Source organism: Liolophura sinensis, chromosome 1 (genome assembly GCF_032854445.1).
Source record: "Liolophura sinensis isolate JHLJ2023 chromosome 1, CUHK_Ljap_v2, whole genome shotgun sequence".
Taxonomy (NCBI): domain Eukaryota; kingdom Metazoa; phylum Mollusca; class Polyplacophora; order Chitonida; family Chitonidae; genus Liolophura; species Liolophura sinensis.
The window spans coordinates 78,281,882-78,300,731 of NC_088295.1; the positions used below are offsets into that span (position 1 = coordinate 78,281,882).

The following is an 18,850-nucleotide window of genomic DNA, read 5'->3' on the forward strand; positions in this document are numbered from 1 at the left end:
AACCGGTCCTGTCTCCTTGCTCTATAACCTTTCTGTGCTAAGGGCCAAGTGAGGCATGGCAAGTTACCAGACTCGATGGCATACAGTCTAACCATTAGGCCACTGCAGCGGTCTGGTGACTTGTAATGATGACATTTCATCGAGGCCACAACGTTAATGTCAATATCTGTAACGGCCTGCTACAAGCAGACAATGACTGACATACAGGTAATGTTCAAAAACATGTTAAAAAGCTAAGCAAACAAATATTGTGTAATGGAAAATTCTTCAGTACAGCATAAAACCCCATTTCCAACATCTATTAAACATGGCAAACTCTTTCTTGAAGAAGATAAAAGTAGGCTATGAGGGATAGAGCCTGGGAATTGTGGAAACACTGTAGCATAGTAAATCTGGGCAGGTGTTTAAGTATGGAATTTGCTGCCTACCTGGTTTTCCCGATTTCTATTCTGGAGAAGTGATCGGACAGACACGGGACTACAAGTCTACCTGATAGCGTGCAAATTTTCTTTTGAGGCATGATTTCGCCTTGCATGAACTCTGTGCTTTGTTCTTACTGGTTTTTGGGTATATTTAGGGATAAGTTATTGAAAGTACTTCATTTGTCAATGCTAAATATATTATTGCACTTTGTAAGAGACCAGGGGGCCTCCGTGGCTCAGTTGGTTAGAGCGCTAGCGCAGTGTAATGACCCAGGAGCCTCTCACCAATGCGGTTGCTGTGAGTTCAAGTCCAGCTCATGCTGGCTTCCTCTCCGGCCGTTCGTGGGAAGGTCTTGCAGCAACCTGCGGATGGCGGCAGTCGTATACATCTACATCTCTCCAACATTACAACCGCTCTTGCAATCCACATTCTATACGTGTATGTACTTCCAGGGAGGAAGCTCTAACCAACTGAGCCCCGGAGACTTCCACCAAATAAACCAAAAGAAGGTATCCTCCGATGGATGTTCATGATATAACATGACACAGAAAGCACTGTAACTTTCAAAATACTGGTCGTAATGGTGGCTGAAAAGGTTAACAGAGACGGTTACTTATTTGATTGGAATTTCACAAAGTACTCAAGAATATCTCACTTTTACAATAGCGGCCAGCATTAAGATGGGAGGTAAGCCACAATCATTCACAGGTTGATGGCAGATCTTCTCACATAGGAAACAAGTATGAGCTGGACTTGAACTCACAGCGATCACACTGGTGAGAGGCTCAGAGACTTGAAGAGGAAGGACTTGTAATGCACAGAATACAATAGACAAAATAAATTTATTAGTTTATATTTATTTACTTTGTAATTTAAAAATAAGAACATTCATTGTACTAAAAGCAATCTTGGGACTTACTTATATTTACTTTATCACTTCAAATCTTAAATTCCCAGAAAGACCATAAACAAGATCACATCGTTCACAACATTCTATCCATCAAGTGAATAACAGCATTCTCAGCTTCAGTGCAATGTAACAGATGATGCCATGAGTCTTTCAGGCCTGTCACTACTGGTTTCACTATACGTATCTTTATACATGATGCCACCAGTCTTTCAGGTCTGTCACTACTGGTTTCACTTTACGTATCTTTATACATGATGCCACCAGTCTTTCAGGTCTGTCACCACAGGTTTCACTTCCATTAACTTTACACAAGGTCATGAGTCTTCCAGCGATGTCACCACAGGTTTCACTTTGGGAATCTTTACCTTGGGCAATTTTCTTTTTATGTACTCCTCCCTCTCTACAGATGATAACTGTTTTATTTCTTCATATGGGAACTACAAAAAAAAAAAGAAAAAAAAATCATCAGTACAAAAGATTTTAATAATATAACAAAAACACAATGAAGATTAAAAAAATATTTACACAATTACATATCTGGTGTCAAATAGAAAGGACAATCATTTACAGGTTGTCACATATTTGTCTCACTGTTGCTTAACTCAAGACAACTTATTTGCAATGTAATGAACTAAGGCCTTGTTCCACATATTGTAAACTGGCTTGTTTCTCTATCTTTAAAATATGTATTAAAATTGATCTGAATAGGGTTTGACATATTATTGAAGAATATTTCAATACATGACAAAGGTCAGAATCATGGTCGGCAGAACTGGGAAGGTTCCATAGAAAAACAGTATTTTGCACTTGACAATGACATTACTTTGGTTTTTACATATGCAGGAAACCAGAGTGCCCAGATAAACCCAAAACCCTTTGATGGACAACAAGTGGTCTCAGCACAGTCGTGAAGGTGCACGAACTCCCATATGGGCATGGCCAACAGTTGTCACCAAGACCCAACAAACATTGAACACAGCAATCTCGAAATTCCCTCACCAGGGCCAGGTTTGAACCTGCAGCTCATGAGCCTTGGAATACTAGCATCTCAATCCCTCAGACAGGGACACGTCTACGACCAAGATTTAGCAAGAGACGGACCAGAGAACCAAGAAGGAATCAACTGCGATGAGTAATCAAATCAGCTTGGCTGGCTTCATGGAACCAGGTCCAGTACAGTCAGAAGGCTTCAATTACAGATGAATGAGCTGGCCAGGGCCAGTGTTGGCATGGTACACATGTAGTTACAATCAACTTGAGAGACTGCATGGAACCTGGTCCAGTATAGTCAGAAGGCTTCAATTACAGCTGAATGAGCTGGCCAGGGCCAGTGTTGGCATGGTACACATGTAGTTACAATCAACTTGAGAGACTGCATGGAACCAGGTCCTGTACAGTCAGAAGGCTTCAATTACAGCTGACTGAGCTGGCCAGGGCCAGTGTTGGCATGGTACACATGTAGTTACAATAAATTTGACAGGCTGCATGGAACCTGGTCCTGTACTGCTGGGGAGACTCAAGGTCTAGCAGAATGAGCTGGTGAGGGCCAGGGACAGACTTCATGGAACCAGGTTCTTCTCCCAGAGACATTACTGGGAATATGGTCTATCAAAGCCTGCTCTGTCTGTCTCATACTGACCTCAATCACATGATATCCCAGCAGTTTTAGATGTCGTTTCCTCATGGCAAACTCTCCCAACATGTGACCTGTGTTCACACAGTAGGATTCTGGCATTTGAAGCAATACTGCATACCTGATAAAGAAAAGCAAAGAATTCCTTGGCTCACATATACAAGCAGTAACAGATGTAGATTAACACAACATAATATCTATCCCCATTCTATCACCCCTTCTCTATTAAGCTTTCAATCACGCTACTTAAAATAGCAGTTATCTTCATACACTGAATGAAATGTACATACTGTATATTAAAACCATCTAGATAAAATCCCATCTATCCTAACTTCACTTGTTCAGAATCTAAATGTGATACGTTAAAACATAAAATGGATTTTCTTTTTTTTCGTTTATAGTTAGATGTATTATTATTACAGAAAATCTTTTCAAAAGGCTATGTCCCAATTACACTCATGCACACATGTACAAATGAGATGGGAAAGGGGCCATCTGTCACTCACTTGGTTTGTTTCTCTGCATGTGTGTAGGGGGTTCCAGCCAGCAGAGGGGCATAAAGGGGTTGGTAATGATTTATTTGTTTTATTGGTGTTTTACGCCGTACTCAAGAATATTTCACATATATGAGGAAGAACAGTTTCATTGTAAATTCACCAAGTTACCTTCGACAAATAAAGTTAGATTTTTTTTCTTCAAATTAAATGCAGTCCAATGCTTGAATAAAAGTTCTATTTCACACAATTAGATTTTGCTTTTGTTTTCAAATTTTTGATATTTTACACTCATACGCCAAGACGTTGAAAAAGAGACTTCATGAAGTTGCAATATGTGTTCAGCAGTATGGTGTCATAATACATGTACAATTTACCTTTACATTCCTAGCTTCAAACGTATACCCTTAGCTTCAAACAAAAGAAGCAGGGTGTCATTTTTCCAAAAGGGGGACTTTTTAGCGCCAATAACAGCTTTAAAGGGCATTATTTTCTGCTTGCGTCTACAATAATGATTGTGATTAATAAATATTGTACACATATTTAGCAGTAAAAATAGCAAACTCAACACTCAACTATGCATTTGTATCCTGTAATCCTTCTATTTTTCAGGACATATTAATCTGAATTAAATAAATCAGAAAATTAAAATTCTTAATTTTTTTAGAAAAGTAAAACCATTTACATCTTATCAATTAAATGTACTAACCATGTGGAAAAAAGTATTTATCTCTGTTATAATTACAGTGTGTACTGGTTAAAAGAGCCAAGAAGATGTCCCAAAAATAGAAGAATTGCAAAGTGTGAGTTCACAGCATGGGTAAACTGTTTTAGAGGCCTATCCTATATGGACAAACAAAATTATTTAAAACTACTGATCACCACAGGGGCTTTATTGAGAGCCTCGAAAAAATAACTAATAAAAACAGCTTTACTTCCGATGTTAAATTAGACATTAGTGACAAATGATAGTTGTAGTATGTGACTAAATAACATACTTTGGCTTGAAATTGTCAATAAATTATTATGCTCGTTTGCTGTATGTCTGCGTGTATGCACACTCCCTAGGAACTTCAGAATTTGTAGTAAAAATGAAGGCAACTCTTATTATTCAAGAGACACACTTTAGAATTTTTTTTGCAGACACTTTGCAACAGTGGAAAATATTGACTAAAACATATCAAACTCACATTTTTAGATTTATTACTGTTTAATGAAAACACTATGTAATGTTAATAAATATCATGAAAATGTCGGGTATGCTCATTTTTCACTCATTCAAACCCATGATGGATGGTCAAGAATCTCAGCTGTGATCTTTTAACATGGGGTTCAAAATTTCAGGTAAAGGTCAAATGCTGCTGCGCATACGTGCCTTGCTGACCGAGATTTTAAAAACATGGTAGCATAAGGCGACCTGCTAAATACAAGCCTATTTTTCGACTTCAGTTCAGATTTATAGGAGAATGGTGATGTAAAGGCAAGCAGCGATTACGGCAAAATGTCTGTAAATATTTTAGCTTTCAGAATTGCTATATGTGTACTCAGGACGAATCTAACACACAGGCATCGGAATAGAATGAGGAGGTAGCTCTTTGTAAGCATTATATTGCAATCTTGACTGAGGTCTACATGACAGAATGCCGGTGAAAACAGAAATCAGACGGGAAAATGGAAGTATGAACCACTGAAGTAAACTTTCCTCTTTCCCAACACTGTGTATTCTAATATTATGTTAGCTGTAAAAAAGCTGAGTTTAAACAACTGAACAAATCAAAAATACTCTAACTTGCCTAATCTTTATCATTTGTGGTAATCTGCAGTCTGTTCTAGTTCTGATTTTAAACAAACAATGAGCCTAAGAGCATTTAATTACCTGACAGAAGCAATCTGAGAGACTTGACCTACCGCTTGGAAAAATGAAAGTAATGAAAACAAGGCTGTGATGAATGCATTTCCAGCTGGTTTACCCATTGGTGCAACTGAGACCGCTGTTGAATGTCGCCGTTCTATTTATATCTATCAAACAACTATGGTGGATGCTTTTGACAGCTAACCGCCAAGCGTGAATTGAATTGATAAGAAATTTATGGTGGCCAGAAGAGAGAAAATTAGCCGTGACGGTTTAAAGTAGGTATGGGTGAACTACATCATGTGATGAACTTAAAACACCCACAGTCAGTAATCTGAACCGGGGCTTGATTACAGACAGATGTTATAATGGTGGGTTTTCAGTATGGGATAGAGTTGACACCAGGCAGATAGGGTTGCTACAGTCTGGCTGGACAGGTGCCACTGGTCATCAGCCTTTCCCTCGAGGGGCAGGGTGGATATTTACGGCCATCAAGGGCGCATGTTAAGAAGGGCGGGGCGCTGAAGATGTGACGTAATACATACACAGCATTGAAATATCTAGGTCAACTGTAATATCTAGGTCAACTCTAAAGGTGGCCGAATGATTAGGGTATTCCTCTAGAAGTTGAGAGATCAAACCAGGTCAGTTCATACTAAAGACTTTAAAAATGGTATTTGTTGCTGCCAGATTTTCTTCATTTTTGAGGGAGAATTGACTTTAACACCTTTGTCTTGGTGTTTCTTATGTAACCCGATATCTCCAAACCTTATTTAGTAGCTTGCCAAATTCCTCGAATTCTGCATTTTCTCAGGATTTGACTCAGGATATAACGAGATTCACTGCCATTGGGTTACACAACGAACACTGCTACTCTTAAAACAACCTCATTAGACAAGCTCATTTCAGCTGCAAATCTACTTACTTGTGAGGATACAGGTGGTTCTTCAAAGAAATGTAGGAATTATTCATGAGTGTCCCATCTGGGTGACAGCATAGAGCGAAATCTACAAAAGAAAACTTCACAGAATCGCACCAACAGGCAGACCGGAGACTAAATTCTGACATGCATACAGAAGTATCATGCTTTGCGGGAGTACTTGTGAAATTAGCGACATTTTATTATGATCAAGACCAAGATTCATCACCGGAAAATTCACAATGCAAATTATCTGTATCCCACATATGCATGTAACACCTGTACTAAACAATGACCGCATTGATTGATTTTTCCCACCATAATGCTGGCTTCCGTTGTATAAGTGAAATACTCTTGAGTATGGTGTAAAACACCCATGAAATAAATAAAAAATATCAATGGATTCTCTGATGATCAAAGCCTTTGGTTTGTTCAAAAACATGTCACCTAGTATTCAACAATGGGGTGTCAACAGAAATATGAATATCACTTTACATGTAAGTAAATACCTATGCCATGTTTTTACACCAACTGGCTGAGTAAAAATCTGCATGTAAATTGTGTGTATCCTTGTACTGTTGTGAGTAAATATTCACAATGAGATGAGATGTATGAGATGAATGAAAACTACATCAATATGGTGCTATGTACATGTATTATAACCAGTTTCACTTGCTGTGAATTGACATGCCAAAAAAATCTCTCTATCAAATTGATAAACAATATATAGGAAAAGTTTCTGAAAGCAACATGTAACTTGTAATTTAGAGTTTTGGGAAATAAAATCTCACCAACGAATACTTCAGAATAAGCCCAAACAACAGCACTTCAAACAAGACTCTGTCTGTAGACTGTGGACTACTTACCAATGAAGTAAGCACTCCTACTGGATAGTCTAGCACGGGTGACCATATCTGGTCCCACCAGGCTAACCAAGGCTTCGTACATCTGGTTATGCAGCATATGATGCCTCTCATCTTCAATCAAAAGTAAATAATAAATAATAATAAACAATCTTCTCTATCAGTATTACCACAGGAACAATCTTCAACAAATATAAACCCTGCTGACTGATTATTTCTTGAAATTTTCTTTTTACATTTCGCTTTTAATCTTTCATCTTAAAAAAAAATTTTTTTAAATAGCAATTGAAAAATTTCCAACTCTTTTCACAAAGGTTCACATGATTTTTCCATCACCATGGAAAAATCGCATCACAACTACATGTATTTTCTATGAGAACTAAAATAATATACTTTATTTCACCTGAAATTTCATCAATGACAAATCTATGACAAATTTACTCATCTTGCGCGTGCCTGAGACTTCTATTGACCTTAACACAATGTCTTGAGGTGTCTTTACAAGGTGGGCTACTGGAAAAAATGAAGAAATATTCTACCACATTTACCTGCCTTTAAAAGTGCACTTTTTAAAAGAGAATTTTTGAGATAAATACAGCATATGATAGGGCACTTGTGTGTCTGAGCCTGTCAGTTATTACTCACCCATCCAACAATGAGAAGATGGTGCCTGAACTTTATACAGATTATTAACTCTCTCTTTCGTCTCTAATATAATAGCTGACTGGAGCATCTCCAAACTTTTCTCTGTTTTGCATTTTAGGACTTCATCATTCATACCTGAAATTGAATTGCGATGTTTGTAGCTTTGCACTGACATGTATTTAAAAATCAATAGAAATGACTTGAAATTATAGCTTAAAACAAAAGACAACACTAGACCAAATGTATATACATTGAGACCACTCCCACATAAAGTTAAGGTAAGGAAACTCAAGCACACTGAAAAACAACACAGAGCGCCACCATGTTATTAATTTAACTAATCAGGCTTATTTCTCTAACCCAAGAAAGCAGCTGTTTCCGCTGGAGTGATTTGGGCCCTGTTATGTCTTTTAACCATAGATGTGTGAGGTAAACATTGCAACATCATGTTGCCGGTTTCTCTAACATGGCGTATCCCATTCCAGACTAAAAGTTGACTTGTAGAGATATCAAACATTATATAGAATCAACATATATTATTTGTGGTTTTTCCTTCTATAAACCTTAAAATATCTCTACATTCTAAACCTTAAATTGCTTAACACATATTTCTCTATCATTTAAGTTATAAAGTAAGCAATGTTATACACATACTACATGTATCTATTCCAACGCAAGGCAGCTGATAAAAGGAACATGAAACATAAAACAAAAAACCATTCCTTCCTTATATGAATGTCTAGCAAGTTAACAGCAACAACATTTTAACCTTTTTACGTGGAAGTAAGGCATGAACACCTCACAGTCGCTGTACATATCAAATTAAATGTATTGTATTAAAAATAAACACAATTTTGCCACATTATAATAGGGTAGGCATTACAACTGGGCTCACAGATGTATATGGATCATCGTCAACAAATAATCCAAAATACTAAAGGCAAGTAACAAATTTCTTTGAACCTGGGAAAGATGCAAGAGCTAACCTCAGGAAACAAATACATACTTTTTTTTTAAAATAACACAGTGAGAATGGCAATCCAAACAACAGGCCTACATGTATACTTACTATGTACCCGGCTGAGAAAAGATGCAGAGAAGACTCTCTCAGCAAAATTAATAGGGTGTCTTCCAATGAATGAGAATGAACACAGCAACTCGGTAATATGGGGGATAGAAAACTGATTGAACTTCTGCTCAAGATAATCTTCAATACACATAAAAAGTTGATAATTTCTCGGGGCATAGCTGAGGTATCCAAACGTTCTGAGAATGGAGTAGGCTTGAAGAGGTTTGTAATCTTTGTAGTTCTGCTGAAAATGTGCAGCAGCAGTGTCCAAGATACAGGGAGACAGAAAGCGCTGACTTCTGCTGTACTCCATCACCAGAGCCAATAAGTTTGTGTCCAGTTTCACGTCTTTTGCTGGGATGTAACGCTCCAGCGCTTTCACCAAATTAGCGTCATAAAAGTTAAACTTGACAAAGCCGGCAAGAACATTTGTCAACTGGGCATCAGTTATCGTGTGAAAATTCATAAAAACCCATTTTCCAAAAGCTGTTAACACAGATCTATTTTCACTTTTCAATCTTACCAAACAAGGCATGACGTGGGCTACATCTTCCCCTGTTAACTTCCACCAACACCGTAAAAGATGGCGATCAAGGATTTTAATGAGGTGCTTTTGATTGACTGGCAGGGATCGGTATATACTCGTAATATTATTCTCATTCAGGTCCCCAGTCCGCATACCTACGTGAGCCCAGATTTTCTCTATCAGGTCCTGCTCAGTGCTTCTGTGTCTCAGCAGGTCATTACTTATCTTACACAAATCATCCAGGTCAAACTTACTTTCTGCCAACCTGTTTTCTATCTCGGTGTTTATTGCAAGAACACACTGTTTACTAAAGTTATCGGACGAGAGGTAACACTTGACTAGACCGATAAGTGTCTCGTCAGACAAACAGCTGATGTCTCTGATGACAGTGTCATAGAGCTCGTTCATAACTGCAGTCCTGATGAAGTTGTCAATGTCATCCCCATCCCATGCCACAGAGGTTTCTCGAAGTTGAGAAATCCGTTGCAGGGCAAAGGCCGCTGAGTATCCAGTAACTTGATCAGACGGAACTTCTAACAACTTAAACACCTGCTTCACAGTCACACAGTTTTGTAAGTTGAGTTTAAAATTCTCATCCTGTTCAGTCAAGCTTTTCACACTGTCCGCACAAGACAATATCTTGGAAAAAGGTGAGAACGTCTGAGATGCTCTCTTCACAATGATTGGCAGCTCCTGGATTTCCAGTCCATCTTGTCGTATCAGGGATGAGAGGCTCAGCAGCTTCTTTTCTCCTGTAACCCGTGTTGTAGAGTCGTTCTGCACACTCCTCACGCATCCAGCAGTCAGAAACACACCACGCCTATGCTTAGGCAGTGTGCGACAGCAGGCAGCTACACGAGTCAACCATCGTAAGGTCAAAACAGAGTTGTTCACCCCTGAATGAGCCATTACATAAACCTAAAGAAGACAAAAATTCAATTATCAATAACAATGCTGACCATAACTGTGCATCTAGTTGATGTACAAAACAGCTCCCTTGATACCATTCAAATATAATACAATTCTACTAAGGGCTCTCTGATAACATGACGGCTACTGGAGGACACTGATTCCTTAAATTTGAATCCATATATAGTCAAATGATAGGTACCAATGTTGATGTAGTCATTAATTTTCAAGGAAACCCTTATGAACTTCTTGCTGCACACATCTGTAATATATCCTAATATGATATGGATAGCCCGTACTCGACAAGTAGTCTATAAGGCCGTCCATGAAGTAAGTGACGCGCTCAATGGGAGAAACAGGAGTGAGTGTGCTTTATGTCAAATGTATGTACAGGTGAGAAACCTGAATAATATGGTACAAGTGTAGTCAATAATGTTTCGAGGGATTTATATCTTGGGTGTAGGTACAAGTAGTGCAATTAAAATAGTAAAGTCCTATTCTCTTCAATCCATATGGGAAATCAACATGTGCAGCTGTGTTAGAGTAGATTTAAAGGTTCACTTCATTTTGCAAATTGCTCTGTGGAATGGACCGACTGGATTTTGCAGTTCAATGATTAAACGTAATTTGAGGCAGGTACATGTAAATATCAAAATTGTTGAAAATAGATCTTGACTTTAATTTAATTGAACTAGGACGCAGAGGGACAATTTAAAAGTCAGACAGAATTGCTGCATGGTACCTTAGACACTGTCATTTATGCAAATTTCCACAGATTAAGACAAGGATAGACATGGGCCTGGGTAGCCCAAGATGGCTACTTCTACTCCTCTCTTTAAATTTAGCTGGTATCGTAGCCACACAGGCAAGCATTTGTAAACCATACACTGATTCACACCATGTCCCATATATCCTTTCCAAACAATGGCTGCGGTCCGAAACTGATGTCAACTTTTGCTCATACCTCTCAGCTCGCCAAAGTTGACACCACAAGCACTGCAGCAATTGTTTAGAAAGAACCTATTGGACATGGTGTGAATCCGTGCATGGTTACCATTGGTTCCCCCTGTGGCTACAATACTCCGCCAGCCCAATATAAAAAGAGAGGAGTTGTAGCCAACTCGGGCTAGGTTACTTTGTTTGTTAGGCTAAAAATTTCCTTACCCCGAACTAAACAAACTTGGCTTCTTTCCTGTCGGTGTTCAGCCGAGTCCGTGTTTCTTGTCCTCGCTACTGCTCTCCGTCGGGCGACTAATTTTTAGATTATTCACATTACGAAATAGTCAATTTTACATAATGCAGTTGTATAAGCCAAGGGCGTGTTGTTGTAGTTAAGATGACGAGGGTTGCTATGCCAATTCAACACCCTCAGTCCTTTTCATTTGACACAAATCTACACTATTTCCGAACACAAGTAATTTTAACCATCTAGGAGTGTTTCTTTGTGCGAAATGACAGGAGACCACGTGCATGTGTTGTTTTCCTTCCAAAACTTAATGCCTCTTGTCTTCCGGAAGTGATGACACAGTTGAGGTACCATTGCCAGCAGGCGTCCTTATCCAGACCGGAAAACCTCACCAGGTTGGCTTCGTGCCGTGTTCGAAGGGTGCCGTTAATGTAACAACCCAACAAATATGGAATGTTAAAGCTAAAAGTGTTACTTCAACAGATTAGCAAAAGGGCATCCAGTGCTTAACGTCATGTTTTCGAGAATGTATGAGCGTTTTTCGTGAACCCCAATCCGACATACATGTATTATTGAATAACAGGTTAATTTGTTATTAGTCCAACAACCGACTGTTTTATAAGTGTAGCTTTTTAATCAACCCTCTTCTGCTGACTGGAAAGAGAAAGTGCTTGAAGACCTGAAAGTTCCGGTTGGGAGGGAACTTAGCTAAGCCAGTGGAGACCTATGCAACAGTACTCGTCAGCCTACATCCACGAGGGGAACGGAAGTACATCCACCAGGAGAACGGACATCCATCAGGAGGACGGTGTAGTGCGCATGACCACACACATGGCGCGAAATGTTAAGTAGTGGGATATAGTTACACATTTGTGTTCACTAAAAAGACATACGGATTATATCACTGTATATCTCATACTATTAACTTAAATTTTATTTACTACAGGGCTTCTCCAAATAATCGAACTATAGACAACAGATGATGAATAAGACAAGGTATCTTATAAATTATCGGTATAAATTATCGAACTATCGAAGAGAGATGATGAATAAGACAAGGTATTCTATATCATAAGGACCCAACAGCCCACGGCCTCTCCAGACCCGTTGTCCCGACATGGGGTTCATAGGCCTGTAGGACTATACAATATACAGGTACTTGGCAAGACGGTGGTTTTCCCCCGGCATCTATATAAAATGTGCCTAATTTACCTTCATATAGGTATAAAGTACAACATCCATGAGGAGGACGGTGGCTAATTTAACTTCCTGCAGATATAGAGTACAACATCCATGAGGAGGACGGTGGCTAATTTACCTTCCTGCAGGTATCAGGTACAACATTCACGAGGTGGGCGGTGGCTAATTTACCTTCCTACTGTTAAAAGGTACAACATCCACGAGGAGGACGGTGACTAATTTACCTTTCTGCAGGTGTGAAGTACAACACCCACGAGGAGGACGGTGGCTAATTTACCTTCCTGCAGGTTTCAGGTACAACATCCACGAGGAGGACGGTGGCTAATTAACCTTTCTGCAGGTGTAAAGTACAACATCCATGAGGAGGACGGTGACTAATTTAACTTTCTGCAGGTGTAAAGTACGGCATCCACGAGGAGGACGGTGGCTAATTTACCTTTCTGCAGGTGGGAAGTACAACATCCATGAGGAGGACGGTGACTAATTTACCTTTCTGCAGGTGTGAAGTACAACATCCACGGGGAGGACGGTGGCTAATTTACCTTCCTGCAGGTGTAAAGTACAACATCCACGAGGAGGACAGTGACTAATTTACCTTTCTGCAGGTGTAAAGTACAACATCCACGAGAAGGGCGGTGACTAATTTACCTTTCTGCAGGTGTAAAGTACAACATCCATGAGGAGGACGTTGGCTAGTTTACTTTCGTATAGGTATAAAGTACAATATCCACGAGAAGGACGGTGGTTAATTTACCTTTCTGCAGGTGTAAAGTACAACATCCATGAGGAGGACGGTGGCTAATTTACCTTTCTGCAGGTGTGAAGTACAACATCCATGAGGAGGACGGTGGCTAATTTACCTTCCTGCAGGTGTAAAGTACAACATCCACGAGGAGGACGGTGACTACTTTACCTTTCTGCAGGTGTAAAGTACAACATCCATGAGGAGGACGTTGGCTAGTTTACTTTCCTATAGGTATAAAGTACAACATCCACAAGGAGGACGGTGGCTAATTTACCTTCCTACAGGTATCAGGAACAACATCCACGAACAGGACGGTGGGTAATTTACCTTCCTGCAGGTATAAAGTACAACATCCGCGAGGAAGACGGTGGCTAATTTACCTTCCTGCAGGTATCAGGAACAACATCCACGAGGAGGACGGTGGGTAATTTACCTTCCTGTAGTTGTAAAGTACAACATCCACGAGGAGGACAGTGACTAATTTACCTTCCTGCAGGTGTAAAGTACAACATCCACGAGGAGGACGGTGACTAATTTATGTTCCTTTGGGTATAAAGTACAAAATCCATGAGGAGGACGGTGGCTAATTTACCTTCCTACAGGAATAAGGTGCAATATCCACGAAGAGGACGGTGGCTAAATTACCTTCCTATAGGTGTAAAGTACAACATCCACGAGGAGGACGGTGGCTAATTTACCTTTCTGCAGGTGTAAAGTACAACATCCATGAGGAGGACGGTGACTAATTTACCTTTCTGCAGGTGTAAAGTACAACATCCACGAGGAGGACGGTGACTACTTTACCTTTCTGCAGGTGTAAAGTACAACATCCATGAGGAGGACGTTGGCTAGTTTACTTTCCTATAGGTATAAAGTACAACATCCACGAGGAGGACGGTGGCTAATTTACCTTCCTACAGGTATCAGGAACAACATCCACGAACAGGACGGTGGGTAATTTACCTTTATGCAGGTATAAAGTACAACATCCACGATGAGGACGGTGGCTAATTTACCTTTCTGCAGGTGTGAAGTACAACATCCATGAGGAGGACGGTGGCTAATTTACCTTTCTGCAGGTGTAAAGTACAACATCCATGAGGAGGACGTTGGCTAGTTTACTTTCGTATAGGTATAAAGTTCAACATCCATGAGGAGGACGGTGGCTAATTTACTTTCCTGCAGGTATCAGGAACAACATCCACGAGGAGGACGGTGGTTGCTTTACCTTCCTATAGGTATATAATATAACATCCACGAGGAGGACGGTGACTAATTAATGTTCCTATAGGCATAAGGTACAACAACCACGAAGCGGACGATGACTAATTTATGTTCCTGCAGGTACAAAGTACAACATCCACGAGGCTATAGCTATAAAGTACAACATCCACGAGGAGGACAGTGGCTAATTTATCTTCCTATAGGTATAAAGTACAACATCCACGAGGAGGACGGTGGCTAATTTACATCCATATAGGTATAAGGTACAACATCCACGAGGAGGACGGTGGCTAATTTACATCCATATAGGTATAAGGTACAACATCCACGAGGAGGATGGTGGCTAATTTACATCCCTATAGGTTTAAAGTACAGCATCCATGAGGAGGACGGTGGCTGATTTACCTCCCTGTAGGTATAAGGTACAACATCCACGAGGAGGACGGTGGCTAACTTACCTTCCTATAGGTATAAGATACAACATCCACGAGGAGGACGGTGACTAGTTTAAGTTCCTATAGGTGTCAAATACAACATCCACGAGGCGGACGGTGACTAATTTATGTTCCTGCAGGTATAAAGTACAACATCCACGAGGAGGACAGTGACTAATTTATCTTTCTATAGGTATAAAGTACAACATCCACGAGGAGGACGGTGGCTAATTTACATCCCTATAGGTATAAGGTACAACATCCTCGAGGAAGACGGTGGCTAATTTACATCCCTATAGGTTTAAAGTACAAAATCCATGAGGAGGACGGTGGCTAATTTACATTCCTGCAGGTATAAAGTACAACATCCATAAAGAGGACGGTGGTTAATTGACGTTCCTATAGGTATCAGGTACAAAATCCACGAGGAGGACGATGACTAATTTACCATCCTTTTTCTCCGCAGATGGGAAAAGCCCAACACGAACGAGGACAAACCGAGTTTGCCTTTCTCTACATGTACGTAGATGAGAAAGTTTTCACAGAGCCTTAGAATATAATCCTCGAATCATCCAATATGAGAAATCCAGTGACCACCAATTCCGGACAGTTGAATAAAAAAGTCAACAACCACATTCTAGTTTAAATATATGTATTTTAAGGAGCCCTGTCGCAGTGCCATAACCCACCGCCCATGGAGAGTTTGCCAACAGAAACTCTAATTCAACAAGTTCCTTTCCCTAAAAATGGTTACAGCATTGTACTCATCCGGTTTGCAAAAACCTTTACAGAAAAATTATTATAAACTGAAGAACGCTGAATCAAAGCGCTATTCAAAAAGCCCGACCCCAATTCATATTGTATTATACATGGATCTTCCGCTGCTTGGTTGTCGGGCAGGGAAAGGCAAATTTTAATGCGAATTGAGTTACATAATTACATTGACGGTATATTTACATACACCTGTATTGTTGCATTCTTTTGCCTGTACACATATTTGTTAAGAAATATTTTGTGATGTGTGGATTTTTATGATTCTGATCATTTTATTTTTTAAAACTTAATAATAGTAGCAGATAGGTATAGATGTCATTTAGAAAGTGGATTAAGTAACAGTATTATCGTTAATAGGGATTACACTTTCTAGTGAAAAATTTCAGCACTAGAATCTGTGCTATATTCAGAAAGTGTAATCCCTATTAACGATAATACTGTTACTTAATCCACTTTCTAAATGACATCTATACCTATCTGATATATTCACCTAAGGGGAGTGACGTCGTTTGTGATCATCAGAGGGGTAATGCATGTTCGCTGTAAAGTCTACCGGTCAACTACCTTCTATTTTCGTGGAAGGCCTGTTGGTCGAGTGGTCTAGACGGTTGACATGTATTGCTGGCGGTTAGGTGCCTGACTCTGAGGTCCTTGGTTCGAAACCCGCAGTGGTCTCAGCCAAATTTCAGCACTAGAATCTGTGCTATACTCAGAAAGTGTAATCCCTATTAACGATAATACTGTTAATAATAGTAGTAATAAATGCATCTTGCTTAGGTCAAAGAAAACAATTCTGGGTATGAGAAAGTTATAGCTGACAGATTTCCTTGACAAGGAGATAAGTCTGAATTCCTTTTTAAGTTTGAGGGCTATATTGTCTTTCTAAAAATTCCACCGTGGTTTGCTGGGCTAGGATGTTATATACATTAGGTTGTGAATAAACAAACGATGTGTCCTAAAGAGAGTGTGGCGTTAAACAATAATCAAATAAATAAAGCAAGTAACTTTATGGTAGCGCGACATATGAAAACCCTATAAGATGGAGACGCCTAATTTAGTTTCAAGTTAAATGTTTTCACTTAGAGAATTCCGGAGCAATAAAGCGGGCGATCACTTGTCCACCAATGAAATCTGATATATGTGGATATAAGCTTCTGCGGAATAACAAAATAAACTCGGTCATGCATGAAAGTCAGAGGTCAGACACACAGAATTTAGAAGCTTAAACCTTTCTCTGCCATAAGAGGAAATAATGTGTGGGGTGTGTTAAGAAGTAAACTCTGAAAAACTTAGGCCTACTTGATATCTTTGGCAAAATAAGCTTTCTTAAATATTCAGTGTTTTTCGCACTTTACAAATTATGGTCTCAAGCTACATATGTGTATTTTTGGGGTTATAAATAAGGCAATACAACAGCAGCAAAGACCTTGTTTGTCCTTATCAAGGAACTGAGCGTAACAATTCGCCAGGCTTTATATCTCTGCAAGTTTTTACATACTAATTGAATGGCTATTGAACGTTAATTTACAACAAGAGCGCTATGAACAGCTATGCACAGGCAGAAATCAAAAGGGATTACAACATTAAGCGTCAGAAGTTTACTGTACACAGAATAAAGCAATAATAATAATCATGTACATAAAACATATAACATGTCTAAGTAACAAATAACAACCTATGGTTAATTACCACACAAGTGTGATCAGGATAGCGAAGAGCTATTATATAACTTATAGGGCTTCCATTCAAATCGGGCTAATACTTAGTTTTAAAAAAGTTTCCTAAACACGTAACAGACCCTGGTATCCATCACCTTACATACATACTTATACATTATATGTTATGTATATTTCTCAGAAATAAACAAGGCAACAGTCCTCCGCATATAGATTTTAGCTGTACCAAAACGACATATAACTTATCTATTCTATAGGAACTATCTTAGCTATAGGAAGGTAAACCGGTCACCGTCCTCCTCGTGGATGTTGAATTTTATACATGTAGGAAGGTTAATTAGCCACTGTCCTTCTCGTGGATGTTGTACTTTATAACTATAGAAAGATAAATTTTCCACCGTCCTCCTCGTGGATGTGGTACCTTATATGTATGGGAAAGCAACTTAACCACCGTCTTCCTCATGGATGTTGTACTTTATACCAGTAGGAATGTAAATTAGCCACCGTCCTCCTCGTGGATGTTGTACTTTATACCTATAGATAGATAAATCAGCCACTGTCCTCCTCGTGGATGTTGCACTTTATACCTATAGGAAGGTAAACTGGTCACCATCCTCCTCGTGGATGTTGAACTTTATACATGTAGGAAGGTAAATTAGCCCCTGTCCTTCTCGTGGATGTTGTACTTTATTCCTGTAGGAAGATAAATTTTCAACCGTCCTCCTCGTGGATGTGGTACCTTATACCGGTAGGAAGTTAAATTAGTCACCATCCTCTTCGTGGATGTTGTACCTGACACCTCCAGGAAGGTAAACCAGCCAACGTCCACCCCGTGGATATTGTACTTTACACCTGCAGAAAGGTAATTTAGCCACCGTCCTCCTCATGGGTGTTGTACCTAATACCTGCAGGAAGGTAAATCAGCCACCGTCCTCCTCGTGGATGTTGAACTTTATACCTATAGAAAGGTAAACTAGTCATCGTCCTCATCGTGGATGTTGTACTTTATACCTATAGGAAGGTAAATCAGCCACCGTCCTCCTCGTGGATGCTGAACTTTATACCTATAGAAAGGTAAACTAGTCACCGTCCTCATCGTGGATGTTGTACTTTATACCTATAGGAAGGTAAATCAGCCTCCGTCCTCCTCGTGGATGTTGAACTTTATACCTATAGGAAGGTAAATCAGCCACCGTCCTCATCGTGGATGTTGTACTTTATACCTATAGGAAGGTAAATCAGCCACCGTCCTCCTCGTGGATGCTGAACTTTATACCTATACGAAGGTAAATCAGCCACCGTCCTCCTCGTGGATGCTGAACTTCATACCTATAGGAAGGTAAATTAGCCACCGTCCTCCTCATGGAT

General features: G+C 39.6%; 1 protein-coding gene across 3 annotated transcripts in view; it reads right to left on the bottom strand.

Annotated features, from left to right (window-relative positions):
* Nucleotides 1-1,270: 1,270 nt before the first annotated feature.
* LOC135461599 (FAST kinase domain-containing protein 3, mitochondrial-like) overlaps nucleotides 1,271-18,850 on the bottom strand; it is a 38,568-nt gene continuing 20,988 nt past the window's right edge. The window contains exons 1-7 of one of the 3 annotated variants that reach the window (XM_064738765.1): nucleotides 11,408-12,706; nucleotides 8,809-10,252; nucleotides 7,740-7,874; nucleotides 7,098-7,208; nucleotides 6,238-6,319; nucleotides 2,973-3,087; nucleotides 1,271-1,770 (exon numbers count right to left, since the gene is read on the bottom strand). In XM_064738765.1, coding sequence (XP_064594835.1) covers nucleotides 1,648-1,770; nucleotides 2,973-3,087; nucleotides 6,238-6,319; nucleotides 7,098-7,208; nucleotides 7,740-7,874; nucleotides 8,809-10,243 — 2,001 coding nt within the window. In that variant the 5' untranslated portion in view covers nucleotides 10,244-10,252; nucleotides 11,408-12,706 and the 3' untranslated portion in view covers nucleotides 1,271-1,647. Of the gene's footprint in view, nucleotides 1,771-2,972; nucleotides 3,088-6,237; nucleotides 6,320-7,097; nucleotides 7,209-7,739; nucleotides 7,875-8,808; nucleotides 10,253-11,407; nucleotides 12,707-18,850 lie in introns of those variants that run through there. The other 2 variants (XM_064738767.1, XM_064738768.1) reach the window with 2 other exon arrangements.